The 15,622-nt window shown below is 44.7% G+C and overlaps 1 protein-coding gene across 1 annotated transcript; it reads left to right on the top strand.

The window, feature by feature from the left end:
* Positions 1-3,537: 3,537 nt before the first annotated feature.
* IBA57 (iron-sulfur cluster assembly factor IBA57) lies at positions 3,538-10,221 on the top strand. The gene is made up of 3 exons (XM_071419268.1): positions 3,538-3,884; positions 5,229-5,560; positions 8,479-10,221. Exons 1-3 carry the CDS (start codon positions 3,634-3,636, stop codon positions 8,868-8,870), a joined length of 975 nt encoding a protein of 324 aa, XP_071275369.1. The 5' UTR covers positions 3,538-3,633; the 3' UTR covers positions 8,871-10,221.
* The last annotated feature ends 5,401 nt before the right edge of the window (positions 10,222-15,622 follow it).

Below are 15,622 nucleotides of genomic sequence, written 5' to 3'. Positions count from 1 at the left end.
AGCAGGATGGGCTCAAACCGAACAGCAGCCACTGGAAAAACAGAGGGAAACAACACCAGCTCCATGGTTTAACTGGGAGGGTTTAACACAGGGATTCCCCGTGCTGGGAAATATTCAAGATCAGTTTGGGGTGAGCAACCTGATGGGTTGAACCTGTCCCTGATGGAGTGAACCCGTCCCTGATGGGTTGAACCTGTCCCTGATGGATTGGACATGCTCCTGATGGGTTGAACCTGTCCCTGATGGATTGAACCTGTCCCTGATGGATTGAACCTGTCCCTGATGGGTTGAACCTGTCCCTGATGGACTGAACCTGTCCCTGATGGATTGAACCTGTCCCTGATGGACTGAACCTGTCCCTGATGGGTTGAACCTGTCCCTGATGGATTGAACCTGTCCCTGATGGGTTGAACCTGTCCCTGATGGATTGAACCTGTCCCTGATGGAGTGAACCTGTCCCTGATGGGTTGAACCTGTCCCTGATGGAGTGAACCTGTCCCTGATGGGTTGAACCTGTCCCTGATGGATTGGACATGTCCCTGATGGACTGAACCTGTCCCTGATGGAGTGAACCTGTCCCTGATGGATCGAACCTGTCCCTGATGGACTGAACCTGTCCCTCATGGATTGGACATGTCCCTGATGGACTGAACCTGTCTCTGATGGACTGGACATGCTCCTGATGGAGTGAACCTGTCCCTGATGGAGTGAACCTGTCCCTGATGGATTGGACATGTCCCTGATGGACTGAACCTGTCCCTGATGGAGTGAACCTGTCCCTGATGGAGTGAACCTGTCCCTGATGGATTGGACATGTCCCTGATGGACTGAACCTGTCCCTGATGGAGTGAACCTGTCCCTGATGGAGTGAACCTGTCCCTGATGGATTGGACATGTCCCTGATGGGTTGAACCCGTCCCTGATGGATTGAACCTGTCCCTGATGGAGTGAACCTGTCCCTGATGGACTGGACATGCTCCTGATGGAGTGAACCTGTCCCTGATGGATTGAACCTGTCCCTGATGGACTGAATGTGCTCCTGATGGATTGGACATGCCCCCGTGCAAAACGCCAAACACTTGTTTTTAAAATTTTAAAAGGTTTAATGATAATAGAATGGTTATAAAAATAGCAATATAATTAGAGCAATGATAATTTGGACAATTTGGATTAGGACAATATGAGACAATAGAAAAAAAGAGTTACAGATGTCCAGGTACCTTTTTCTGGGCAGCATCAGCCTGAAAAAGGACCCAGGTTAACAGAGGATTAACCCTTAAAAACAACAGCCTGTTGCATATTCATACACCTCATACATGATGCATAAATTCCATTCAAACACAGGATTCTGTCAGGGCAGGGTCAACTTCTTCCTCTTAATCCTAACTGCATCTTCAGGGCTGAGCAAGGCAGGAAGAAGTTCATTTCTACTGATAATGGGGCAATAAATTCTCTTTCTCTGAAGGATTCAGGTGTCCTGTGGCTGCCATCTCAGTGTGAATCCCTTCTTTAGAAGAAACTATCTTACATAGCATAGTTTCTATTTTAACATTTTGTTATACCTAAAACTATATTTAACACACTACTTAAGAAAATTAATACAGCATAACTTTCTAACATAACATATATCATATTCATTTTAATATTTGAGAAAAGCCAATCATAAAATACACATTTTCCACATCCCTGATGGATTGGACATGGCCCTGATGGACTGAACATGGCCCTGCTCCTTGCAGGGTGTTGGACCTAATGACCTTAAATTCCATGATTCCATGGTTTTATTCCCATGAAATGCTTAGCAGAAATTCCTGCTAAACTGTCAGCTAAACTGTCAGTTTAGCAGAACAGTTTAAACTAAACAGTTTAGCAGAAATTCCTGCTAAACTGTCAGCTTTTATAATTGCCAAGTGTTATACACTGCCAAACATTATCATTTACTCTGTTATAACAAATGTTTAATTTACTCCAATCTGGTACCACTGACAGTTTCTCCAAGGGTGTTAAAAGAGGATGGAGGGCAGCTGGCAAGTTCTGTGGAAACAAATCAGTAGAAAAAAGGGACCTTTGGGGTCTTTTCCACCCTGACAGCCAAACCTGGAGGGGGAGAATGGCTCAGTGCCCTTTCTGTTTGAATTTTAGGGGCAGGAATGGAGGTGCTAAGGAATGACTGGACATGCCATGCTCTGGGTGGCATGGCTGGACTCGATGACCCCAGAGGACTGAAGATACCCCTGATGGGTTGAACATGCCCATGATGGACTGAACATGCCCCTGCTCCTTGCAGGGTGTTGGACTTAATGACCTTTACAGCCACTCCATGATTCCATGGTTTTATTCCCATGCAATACTTAGCAGAAATTCCCACGAGCAAACATTATAATTTACTCCACTGACAGTTTCTCCAAGGGTGTTGAAAGAGGATGGAGGGCAGCTGGCAAGTTCTGTGGAAACAAATCAGTAGAAAAAAGGGACCTTTGGGGTCCTTTCCACCCTAACAGCCAAACCTGGAGGGGGAGAATGGCTCAGTGCCCTTTCTGTTTGAATTTTAGGGGCAGGAATGGAGGTGCTAAGGAATGACTGGACATGCCATGCTCTGCTTGGCATGGCTGGACTCGATGATCCCAGAGGTCCTTTCCAGCCTGGCTGATTCTCCAATTAAATGTGGAGCAGCCGGGACAGGGATGTGAGACACAACTGCTCACTTTGCAAACTTAAAGAGGTTTAATTAAACCTTAACAAAAATACAACCAAGGACTACACAAGGAAAAAGCTGCAGCACTGGGAGCTGCCCCTCATGAACACCACATGGCCAGTTCATCTTCAAGCTGGATGCTCAGTGTTTTATACCCCTGGGGGTTGCATCAGCCAGCCCTGACCCTTCCCAAAGCCTGTCAGCTCTTCTTTAACTGGATTGGAGCTCAGGTGTTGCCATGCCTCACCCCCTAAGCACCCCCAAGCTTTTCCATTCCCAGCTGCCCCATGCAAGGGACACCTGTGCAGCTTCTTTGTACCTGTCCTGGACAGCCCAGGCTGTCTGATGGCAACAGTACAGGGGGGGAAAGGGAACTGTGGGGAGAACACAGAGGACATTTCACTAAAGCTTTTCTTAATATTCACCCAATAGTTATTTTTTAATTGCGAGAGCCAATCATCTCATTATCCATCTATAACACGGAGAGCTGGGCCGGGCAGCCCCCGACAGGAACCGTGGGATGTGGGAGCGCTCTGGGCTGTGCCCCAGCTGTTCCATGGCCGGGGGGGTTCCCAAATTCCTGCTTTGGGATCGAGGGGAGCGCTCTGGGTTGTCCCCTCGCTATTCTATGGCCGGGGATCCCGGGGGGGTTCCCAAATTCCTCCTTTGGGATCGCGGGGAGCGCCCGGCGCCGCTCGGCACCGGGGGCGTGACCAAACGAGGGGGCGTGGTCATGAATGCGTGGGCGTGGCCAGCTCGCCGGCTGAGCCTATTGGCGGGGCGTGGTCTGTAGTGGAAGGGGGCGTGGCTAACGGAAAGGGGGCAGTCTCGTGGCGCCCCGGTCCCTCCAGCAGGTGTCGCCCTCCCAGCGGACACACACAAGATGGCGGCGGCGGCGGCGGGCGGCGGCCGTGGGGGGACTCTGTGACGGCGCCGCCATGTTGGTGAGGGCAATAACGGCGCCCGGGCTGCGCCGGTGGTGCCGGAGCCAGCGGGGCGCGGCCGCCGCCTGTTTCCCGCTGGGCCGGGCGCTGCTGGGCGTGAGGGGCGCCGAGGCCGCCGCCTTCCTGCAGGGGCTGCTCACCAATGACGTCACGCAGCTGGTAGCGGAAGGCGACGCCCCCTCCGCCCTCTATGCGCACGCGCTGAACGTGCAAGGCCGCTGCCTGTATGACGTCATCCTGTACAGGTGAGACCAAGCGGCGCGGCCGGGGGGGGAGTGGGAGAGACCATTGCGGGGTGGCGGGGGGTGGCTCCTGACATTTCCGGCTCAAATGTCAAAAAGTCAAAATTAATGTGCAAAAAAGCGCTTCCTCCGTGGGTCTGTGCCATCACTCAATGCAGCTTCTCTGGAACACCGCAGCAGAGAAGTGTGATGGGTGCGATATCCGCACGTGTGGAGGTTGGCTCTGCTCTGGAGCCAGGCTATGTTCACCTGGACAGGAGAAAGATCCAGGGAGACCTCAGAGCCCTTCCAGAGGCACGGATGGGATTTTGGGAAGGAATTCTTCCCTCTGAGGGTGCTGAGGCCCTGGCACAGGGTGCCCAGAGCAGCTGAGGCTGCCCCTGGATCCCTGGAAGTGCCCAAGGCCCGGCTGGATGGGGCTTGGAGCAGCCTGGGACAGTGGGAGGTGTTGGGGTTGGAACTGGATGGGCTTTAAGGTCCCTCCCTACCCAAACCATCCTGGGATTGTGTGACAGTGGAAGGCACAGCAGAATGAAGCTTCTCCACCATCTGTGCCCAGCTCTGGCCCCTCAGTTTGGGAAGGATGTTGAGATGCTCAAGCGCATCCAGAGGAGGCAACGAGGCTGGGGAGGGGCTGGGAACACAAACCCTGTGAGAAACATTTGAAGGAGCTGGGGGTGCTCAGCCTGGAGGAGAGGAGGCTCAGAGGTGCCCTTATTGCTCTCTACAACTCCTGCAGGGAGGCTGCAGACAGGTGGGGCTGGTCTCTGACAGAACCAGAGGACACAGCCTCCAGCTACGCCAGGAAAGGTACAGGTTGGATATTAGGAAAAATTTTTCACCTAAAGAATAATAAAGTACTGGAATGCTCTTCCCAGGGAGGTGGTAGAATCACCATGTCTGGATGTGTTTAACAAGACTGGCCATGGCACTGGGTGCTATAGTCTGGCTGAGGTGTTAGGGCATGGGTTGGGCTCGTTGATCTTAGAGGTCTCTTCCAAGCTCATTATTCTGTGATTCTGTGAAATTCCCTTTACTGGAGGTAAGAATAGAGAATTCCACATGGGCAGACCTGTTTCTGCCCCTGGGAGAACTGAGGGCAGTGTTTACTAGGGAAGCCACAGCAGGTGCTGAAACAGCTCAGGTATTTCACTGTGGGCACCTGGGTGCTGCTCCTTCTGTTCCATCCAGAAATCTCCCAACAGAAATTTCTGTGCAAATCCAGAAATCCCTGGATTTGTGTGGATTTGTGGATTGGCACCAGGATCCAAATGAATACCCATCTTTGCCTCCTGCTGCTGTGGGGGTTTGTTTTCCTGACCTTGTGGGTGTGATATTTTTTTTTAGGCTCCACAGGAGCACAGCAGAGGAGCCTCACATCCTGCTGGAGTGCGACAGCAGCGTCCTGGACTCCATCCAGCAACACCTGAAACTCTACAAGATCCGCAGGAAAGTCACCATCACCCCCTGCCCCGACCTCTCCCTGTGGGCTGTCATCCCTGGGGACACCAGCTCCCTCCCAAAATGTGCAGACCAGGCTCTGCTCCTCACCCCTGACCCCAGGGCAGAAGTCATGGGCTGGAGACTGATTGCAAAGAAAGGAGCAAATCTGTCAGAGATTATCCCTGGGAGCCAAGTTGGAGACGTGCAGGATTACCACAGGCACAGGTATAAACAAGGTAAAGGCAAGCCCTGGTTTGCACTTTGGGTTTTGGGAGTCCACATGCTGATTTAAGGCAGTAATAAGTTATAAACCCTTCATTCTCATGTTTTAGTGCATTTAATTTGTTCATTAATACATGTATTAATTGCTACTTTGAGTATTAAAGGGTGCTGGTGGTTCTAATTCTGTCTGGTAGCAATGTTGGGGTGTAATTTTCTCTTACTCAGATTATGGGGACTGGTCAGAAATGCTAAAAGAAAGCCAGGATTATTCATTTTCTTAGAGAGAAGCTTCTGTGGTTGGAGTAATTTTGATTATTTTGGGATGATGCACAGCCCAGGCATTTGCTTGTTACTGAAGAAGGAAAAGGAAACACCCAGACTTGGCTTCCTAAAAACTTTGTGGCTGGATTTGCTGCCCTAATTCCAAGGTCAGAGATACTGGACAGGGATCTCAGTCCTGGGAGCCCCAGTGCCTTTGATTTTGATGTTTCAGAAGGCTGATTTATTATTTTATGACAGATATTATATTAAAAGGAAACTCTACTAAAAGAATAGAATAAAGGATTTCATCAGAAGGCTAGCAAGGAATAGAAAGGAATGGAATGATAATAAAATCTTGTGACTGACCAGAGAGTCTGAGCCAGCTGGGCTGTGATTGGCCATTAATTAGAAACAACCACACGAGACCAATCAAAGATGCACCTGTTGCATTCCACAGCAGCAGATAATCATTGTTTTTCTTTTCCTCTGAGGCCTCTCAGCTTCTCAGGAGAAAAATCCTAGCAAAGGGATTTTTCATAAAATATGTCTGTGACACTTAAATCATTAACTACATCACAATAATTTATTATCTTCATTGATGCAATGTGACCGTGTTCACAGGGTTCCAAGGATGAGGGAAGAGATGAGGATCTGACTCCATGTTTCAGAAGGCTGATTTATTATTTTATGATATATATTACATTAAAACTATACTAAAAGAACAGAAGAAAGGATTTCATCAGAAGGCTGGCTAAGAATAGAAAAAGAAAGAATGATAACAAAGGTTTGTGGCTTGGACAGAGAGTCTGAGCCAGCTGGGCTGTGATTGGCCATTAATTAGAAACAACCACATGAGCCCAATCCCAGATGCCCCTGTTGCATTCCACAGCAGCAGATAACCATTGGTTACATTTTGTTCCTGAGGCCTCTCAGCTTCTCAGGAGGAAAAATCCTAGCAAAAGGATTTTTCATAAAAGATGTCTGTAACACTTAAGTCATTAACTACATCACAACACAATATTATAGTCATTGGTGCAGAGCAATTAACATCAATATAATTGGCAAAAGTTTTACAGAAATTTATTAAGGCATGTATACACAGCTACTTATCCACATAGTCTAGCTTACAAAAATTGTCATGTATTTTTTCTGTTTCCATGCTGACAGCCTTGTCTTCTTCCTTGCTATGGATACACTCAAAAATCTTCAATTGTTATTTCTTTTATTAACTCAGCTTTGCTTGCAGGCCAGCTGTCAAGCCCCTCTGTGAAAAACGCCAACCACTTGTTTTTAAAATTTCAAAAGATTAATAGTAATAAAATGATTATAAAAAAATAGTAATACAATTAGAGTAATAACAATTTGGACAAATTGAATTAAGACAATATGAGACAATAGAAACAAAGAGTTAGAGACGTCCAGGTACCTTTTTCTGGGCAGCACAAGCCTGAAAATGACACCCATTAATAGAGGATTAACCCTTAAAAACAATAACCTGTTGTATATTCATACATCTCATACATGATGCATAAATTCCATTCAAACACAGGATTCTGTCTGGTCATCAGCAACTTCTTAATCCTAACAGTGCCTTCGAGGCAGGAGAAGTTCATTTCTTCTGATAATGGGGCAATAAATTCTCTTTCTCTGAAAGATTCAGGTGTCCTGTGGCTGCTATCTTGCTGTGAATCCTTTCTTTAAAAAAAGTATCCTACATAGCACAGTTTCTATTTTAACCTTATGTTATAACCTAAAACTATATTTAGGTTTTAACACACTACTTAAGAGAATTAATACAGCATTACTTTCTAACACACCACATATAATATTCATTTTAATATTTGTGAAAAGCCTATCATAAAATACACATTTTTTACCCCCTCCATACTAAACTTCTGGGTTTATTTCCTTTTTAAGGGGACAAAGGATAGTTTTGTCACTCCATCAACAGGGGCACATTGCCATACTGTGAAAAACGCATGTATTTTATGATTGGCTTTTTGCAAATATTAAAATGAATATGATATGTGGTGTGTTAGAAAGTAATGCTGTATTAATTCTCTTAAGTAGTGTGTTAAAACCTAAATATAGTTTTAGGTTATAACATAAGGTTAAATAGAAACTATGCTATGTAGGATACTTTTTTTAAAAAGAAGGGACTCACAGCGAGATAGCAGCCACAGGACACCTAAATTTTTCAGAGAAGAAGAATTTATGGCCCCATTATCAGAAGAAAGGAACTTCTTCCTGCCTCGAAGGCGCTGTTAGGATTAAGAGGAAGAAGTTGACCCTGCCCTGACAGAATCCTGTGTTTGAATGGAATTTATGCATCATGTATGAGGTGTATGAATATGCAACAGGCTGTTGTTTTTAAGGGTTAATCCTCTGTTAACCTGGGTCCTTTCTCGGGCTCGTGCTGCCCAGAAAAAGGTACCCAGACTGTCCATAACTCTTTGTATTTATTGTCTCATATTGTCCTAATTCAGTTAGTCCAAATTATTATTCCTCTAATTGTATTACTATTTTTATAACCATTTTATTACTATTAAACCTTTTAAAATTTTGGAAACAAGTGCTTGGCGTTTTTAACAATACTATTCTAGCTCAGTCTTGCCTCTGTTCTACATCACCCTTCTCAAGGCACCAATCTCCTGCCTTTGCTCTCCCCTAGGAATCCCTGAAGGGGTGAAAGATCTCCCCCCTGGAGTCGCCCTGCCCCTGGAATCCAACCTGGCCTTCATGAACGGCATCAGCTTCACCAAGGGCTGCTACATCGGCCAGGAGCTGACGGCCAGGACCCACCACATGGGCGTGATCCGCAAGCGCCTGCTGCCCGTCACCTTCCCGGGGCCCCTTCCCGCTGCCGGCATCCCCGAGGGCGCTGACATCCTCACCCAGGCGGGGAAACGTGCTGGAAAGTTCCGTGCTGGAGGAGGAGAGCTGGGCATAGCCCTGCTGAGGCTGGCTCACCTCCAGGAGCCGCTCTGCATCCCCCTGGCAGGGCACAGGCTGGAGCTCAGGGCCACCACGCCCGAGTGGTGGCCGAAAGGGGCTGCTAAGTAGGCGAGGGAGCAGCTCAGGGAGAGGTCGGGGTGGGCTGGGTGGGGAATTTGGGAATGCTGCTGTTCTGTGGGGAGGGGCTTGCAGGATTCCTCACAGCGAGAACCCAAAGCTGTGGCAGATCACTGGGTTGGATCTGCTGTGGAGAGAAAAATCCAGGGAATTGCAGTTTTTCCTAAGGCTAATCCCCACTTTTTTAGGGGTGCCATGACTTGTTGGGACCCTCTGTATTTAGGGGGTGCCCTGTGTTGTTGGGTTGGACTCTGGATGGCTCTCCAGGCTGACACTCATTCCCTCAGACTGTGCTCTCCCAAGCAATGGGATCAGGACTTTCCCTGGTCCATGCACTGATTTTTCAGTTCAGAATAACCATTCTGAGGTATTATAATTTTATTGGTTCACAATAACCATTCTGAGATGTTATAATTTTATTGGTTCACAATAACCATTCTGAGATACTATAATTTTATTGGTTCACAATAACCATTCTGAGGTATTATAATTCTGTTGGGGTTTTTTGAGTGGAGATCATGCTGCTCTTATTAAGATGTATTCTCAGGCTGAAGTTTTTTTGCTGCAAATTGTTTCTTGCATTGAGCTTCTTCAACTTGCTGATGGGGCTGGTGTTTCTTCCCACCACTGGAAGGAACACCTTGTGCTTCACATGTCAAACCTTGATTTTAACTCATCCCAGCTGAGGTTAAAAGGTCTCAAACCTCCTGTCCTGTCTCCTGCTTTGGTGCCAGTGGAGGGAGCAGTTCCTGTGACTCCCTTCACTCAAACCATTTTTTTGGGAGAGCAAAGGGATGTTTTCAATGCCACATGTGCTGGCTTGGCCTGGCCTTGCTGAGGAGGGATTTTCACCATGTTCTGGCTCTTTCTGTGCCCTTCACACTGTCCCTGCTGCCACCTGCAGCTGGGGTTTTCTCCATCCACCACCCCAGGGTGTTCAGAGCAGCCCAATGCCTGGGCATTTCTTTGCTTCATTTTTTCTGGCTGCCAACACCCCTCTGCTTCTCCAATTTTTCTTCTTGCAACATATTCCTCTTATTATCATATTCCTCTTTTATTCCAAAGCCAACCAGCTCTGTGCCTCCTGACCTTGTAAACCTGCAGTGATTTATAGGAACCCTTTTTATTTTTGTATTGTAATCAATCCATTACACAATGAGAGAGCTGCCCAGGTGAGATCCTATTTAGTCCAAAACAAAACCAAAAAAGCCTTTGCATGAATATTTGTAACAAAACCCGTCCCAAATCACATTCTGCCTCTGTTTTAGTGTTACTGTGAATGGAATTTGTCTGTAAAAAAAAAAAAGCTTATATTGATTAAAATTCTATGGTTGCTGTAAAATGATGCTGTGGAATATCTCATTAATTATGACCTCTGATTTAAATGGGACTCATCTGAAGGAGAAGATGCCTTTTGTTTGCTTGGTGTGAAGACATGCAACAGAATAAATGCATTTTCAGGTTGCTTGCTCACAAGAACCATGCCTTAGCCTGTTGGTCAGGTGTGGGATTGGTGTCAGAAATTGGGAAAATAAATGAAATTGGACCCTTGAGTGGCCACAGAGATGAGGCTGTGCTGCTCAGCTCGGCCTGAAGCAGCTTTTCCTCTCTGCCCCCCATTGTGCAAAGGCTGCTCAGAATGGTTTTATTGTCCTGGGGTGAGCAGAGCCTGAACAAACACTGAATAAACTCCTCTGTTTGGGGAAGCCCTGCATCTTTTCTGCCTCAGACACACATTTCTTTTGTTCTTCACAGTGTTTGAAAGGCTTTTGTTGCTGCCAGCAGCTGCAGGTGACACAAGGTTAGACATGAGAAGGTGGTGCTGGGGTGAAGAGGTGTTTGATTCTGGAAAACAAAAAAAAATGAGGTAGAAATGGAGGGGATGGATGGAGCATAACCCAATCCATGTTATCCTTGAATTTTTTTATTCTCCCTCACAGTCTTCTCCACCTTTAATGATTGCAACCAGGTGAATTTGGGGGTGGAGGGTGCAAGAGTTGATTTTGCAGGGATTTTGCCTCTCTGAGAGCCATGGAATTATTAAGGCTTGGATCATCTACTCCAATCATTACCAGCACTTCCACATCCACCACTAATCCACATCCCCAAGTGCCACATCCACCCAGTTTTTGGCCACTTTCAGGGATGGTGACTCCACCACTTCCCTTGGCAGCCTGTTCAGGGTTTGACCTTTCCAGTGAGGAAATTGGAAGGGAGAAGGGCTCTGCAGGGAGACCTGGAATGCTTGGATGGATGAGCAGAGTCTTGTAAGATAAAGTTTAATAACTCCAAGTGCCCAGTCCTGCATTTTGGCCACGATAACTCCTGCAGTGCTCTAGGATGGGGACATTGTTGGAGAGTGGCCAGGCACAAAGGGACCTGATGGGCAGCAGGGTGGACAGGAGCCAGCAGAGTGCCCTGGTGGCCAAGAAGGCCAATGGCTCCTGGCCTGGCTCAGGAATGGTGTGGCCAGCAGGAGCAGGGAGGTCACTCTGGCCCTGCCCTGGGCACTGCTGGGGTCACACCTGGAGTGCTGTGCCCAGCTCTGGCCCCTCAGCTTGGGAAGGACCTGGGGACACTGAGCACATCCAGAGGGGACAAGGAGGCTGGAGAGGGGCTGGGAACACAAACCCTGTGAGGAAGCCCTGAGGGAGCTGGGGGTGCTCAGCCTGGAGCAAAGGAGACTCAGGGCTGCCCCCATCACTCTCTGCAGCTCCTGAAAGGTGCCTGTGCTCAGCTGGCCCTGGGCTCTTTCTGCAGCAGCACTGACACACCCAGAGCACACAGCCTCCAGCTGCACCAGGGCAAGTTTAGGTTGGTGTGGAAACCCAGGGCACTGGGAATGTTTCTGTGCCTGCTCTGGGGTGCCCTGACCCCCAGGGCAGCACTGACTTTGACCCTCATTCATGGAGAAAGTTCCCCAGACTTCAAGATAGACTGGAACCCACAAAAGTGTGAAATAGATTATAGAGAGCAGTGCAGGTGTGTCACTGGGTGAGAAATTGAGGTTTTGGGGTTTTTAGTGTTTTGTGGATGGAAGCAGATGGAGGGCACAGGGTGTCACCCTGGGTTTCTGCTCCATGCTTCTTCTTCCTCCTTCTCCATGGGTTTGGGTGGCATTTTGGAATTGGGCAGAAAAGTCCCCATTGCAGCTCTGTGGGATCAGTGATTGGGTTAAAAGGGAAAATATTCCAGGTGTCAGCTCTTCATTGGACAGTTTAGTCTGAAAAGACCTTGGAACAAGAGATTGTGGCCATTTTGTGCCTTCTAATGAAAAGCTGCTGAACTCCCAGTTCTGTTTTACTGATAAGAAATAATAAACACCTGATTCTGAACAAGAACTACTGTCTCAAGTGCCTTCAATCCAGACCCAGAGAAACCCACAACTGGAACCACCACAGAATGGATAGCAGGAAAAAGTTTTTTACAGAAAGAGTGAGAAAGTTCTGCAGTCCCCATCCCTGGGTGTGTTTAACAAAGCCTGGATGTGGCACTGGGTGCCAGGGTTTAGTTGAGCTATTGGGGCTGGGTTGATTTTGAAGGTCTCATCCAACCTGGTCATTCTGGGAATTCTGTGAAATTTTTCCTGAGCACCAAGAGGGTTCCCAAGGGGGGCTCTCAGGTGACCTGCTCAGATTCCAGCCTCAACCCAAACAGCTGGAAAATGTTGGGCCCTTCCTGATCCCCTTTTTCTGTGGGTCTCCCCTTGCTGCCTCAGTTTGCCCTTCCTCTGCCTCAGTGATGCTTTCTGAGGGAAAAGAGTGGAGCAAACACTTGGAATACCCTGAAATCCCAATGGGATAGGACAGTAAACACCTGGAATAACCTGAAATCCCAATGGGATAAGACAGTAAACACCTGGAATAACCTGAAATCCCAGTGGGATAAGACAGGAGTCACTTGCAGAGATTGCAGAGGGGAATACATGAAATGGTTGCTTTCAGGAAAAAGAAGTTTTCCTATTTTTTCTGCCTTTTATTTTAATTTTTTTTAAATTTCTAGGACCAGTGCTTCTCTTCATTGTTACATTTTTTTTACCTTCTCTGTCATAGTAAAATGCCAAAAAAAAAGTTGTCTTGGTGTGGTGAGGAGTCCAGAAAAAACAGCTTATACTTCAGTCTACTGTATTTTATATAAATGTAAATACAAATAGAAATATATGGAATACAAACTATATTTTTATATTTATTTATATATATTCTAATATATATTATATATCGATATTCTTTATATATTTTATAGATATATCTATATTATATATATATTCTACTATGTATTCTGTATAGAGAGATAAATTAAATATATAATTCTATATATATTCTCTATATATTCTATGTATTCTATATTATATATACACATAGAGATATATATTTTCAATTTATATATCTAGAAATATATATAATATAACATATATATTCTATACCTATAGATAGATATTCTACTATATATAATAGATATAATATATATATCTATATGTATTCTACTATGTATTCTATATAGAGATATATATTCTATATATAATTCTATATATATTCTATATATTCTGCATATTCTATATTTATACATAGCTATATATATTATACACATAGAAAGATATATAATATAACATAAATATATATATTAAAAAAAAAATATATATACAAATATATATATTCTACTGCAGGTTGTCAAAACCGCTGCTATTCCCTATCAAAAACATAATTATAGGGATCCACACTGCTGTGGATCAAAATCAATATTAGCTTAAATCAATATTTTGATTGTGGCTTAAATTAATATTTTGCTTGTTTTTTCCTGCTGCTGAGGCAGTGCTGAGCCCTTTCAGCCCCTCAGGGAGTGTCCAAAACTGCCCAGATGAGAGCCACAAATTGGATTTATTCCTCACAGGCTGCCTTGGTGCTGCTTTTCCAGGAGATTCAATTTCTCCAGGGTTTTCAGGGCTGGGAAATTTGGCAGTTTTCATCCCCTTTCCCCAACAATTCCTGCTGAAACCACTCTCTGCATGGCCATTGTTGCATTTTGAATGTTATTTTGAGAGGAGGGTGTAGCTCCTGCTACTTTGAATTATTTAATATTTTTGGGAGCACACTTTCTGCTGGATGGAAACAAAGACAAATGCTACATTTTGGTTTTAAATACTTTTTTCCCAACCCTTTCCTTGTGTGGTATTTTGCTTTTTTAGACTGTGACCCCTAAAAGGAAAAGTTTGGGTTTTTTTTTTTGCTGTAACCCAGTTCTTGAGCCAGCAGAAATAACTTCTGCCTGAGCTGTTTTTCATGGATTTGTGTCTGGATTTCCTCTCTTTCCCTCTGTCCATCCAGGCCAAAGGAGTGTGGAATTCTGTTAAAATCACTAAAATCAGTTTGTGCTTCAGTGCTCTGCGGCACAACTCTGGAAATCTTTGGGTTTTCTCTCTTTTCCTCCATCCCTGCCTAAGATTTTTGATTTTTTTAGGGTTTTGAGGGAAAAAAAAAGAAAAAAAGTAGAAATGAATAGAAATCTTATTGTTTCAGTTTTAAATATTATTTTATTCTCCAGTTGTGCTGGCTTGGCAGCTGGAGGGTGTCTGGGAATGTCACTGGAAGTTTTGGGACAAACCAGAGGGGGAACAGCAACTCAGCAAATAAAAGTTGGATTTTTAGAGCTGATCTCATTTCCTACTTATTGCTGTGTCAGAAAAGCTGCAGGGAATACATTCAATATTTGGGGAAGGTTGTGTGCTGTGTGTGCCACTCACATTCTGTTTTATTACAGCAGTTTTATTCAAATGTTGGTGTTTCACTTAAATAAATGCATGTCAAAGGTAGCTTTTGTAATTTTTCGGATGGGCTTCTTGTGGTTTTTCTTTTTAAATTTCATGGGAATCCAGCGGTTTCTCTTTTTTCCAGTCTCAATATTAATAATTCCTGACTGATGATGGACTCCACTTCCCAGCAACCCAACTAAACTGCATTTTAACTGGGTTTTGTGTCATTTTCTTCTGAAAGATGAAGATGGATCTGTTTGCAATTCCCATTCCCATTGTCTCTGGATACATTTATTTGCTGAAATTACATTTCCTTTTTTTTTTTTTTTTTTTTTGGTAGGGCTAAAAATAGAGTGATGTGGGGGAACGGTCAGGATTTGTAATCTCAGGCAAAGAATTGTGGGAAAACCATGATTTTATTAAGGAAAAAAATTGTTTAAAAGGTGATAAAATGCAACTCTCACTGAGAAATTTGATAAAGGGGAAAATGCAAATCAGCTTAGCATGGAAGGAAGCCTTTACTTAAAATAAACTTCATTTTAAATTCTTTTTAGTGCTACTCTCAGTGAGGACACAGGAACAGAAGCGCCACCACCACCAAAACCACATGAATTCCAGTGAATTATTTGAGATGCCAAACCCCCAGAGATACAGGAGGTGTAAAGTCCTTTTGCTGTGAAATATGATGTAATTGTAAATTTCTATGTCTATTAAAGCAAAATTAAAATTTCCCTCCTGGATTGTGCTTCTTGATTACAGCTTAAATGGGTTTGAAATTAGTTCATAATAAATATAGTTTATTACTCTATAAGTATAGTACATATACACTAGTATATATACATGCTTTTATTATATGTATATATTTGTTTATTTAATATATAAGTATATAAATATAGTATGTATACAAGAATATATACTAATATAAATAGTAATACATATATACTTGTATATAACAATATATAAATATAGTATATATAAAAATGAATATATCCACATG

Source organism: Agelaius tricolor, unplaced genomic scaffold (genome assembly GCF_023055355.1).
Source record: "Agelaius tricolor isolate 1412-34295 unplaced genomic scaffold, bAgeTri1.0.p SCAF_103, whole genome shotgun sequence".
Taxonomy (NCBI): Eukaryota; Metazoa; Chordata; class Aves; order Passeriformes; family Icteridae; genus Agelaius; species Agelaius tricolor.
The sequence above is the reverse complement of the archived record's forward strand: the minus strand, read 5'-3'. Positions and strand labels throughout refer to the sequence as shown.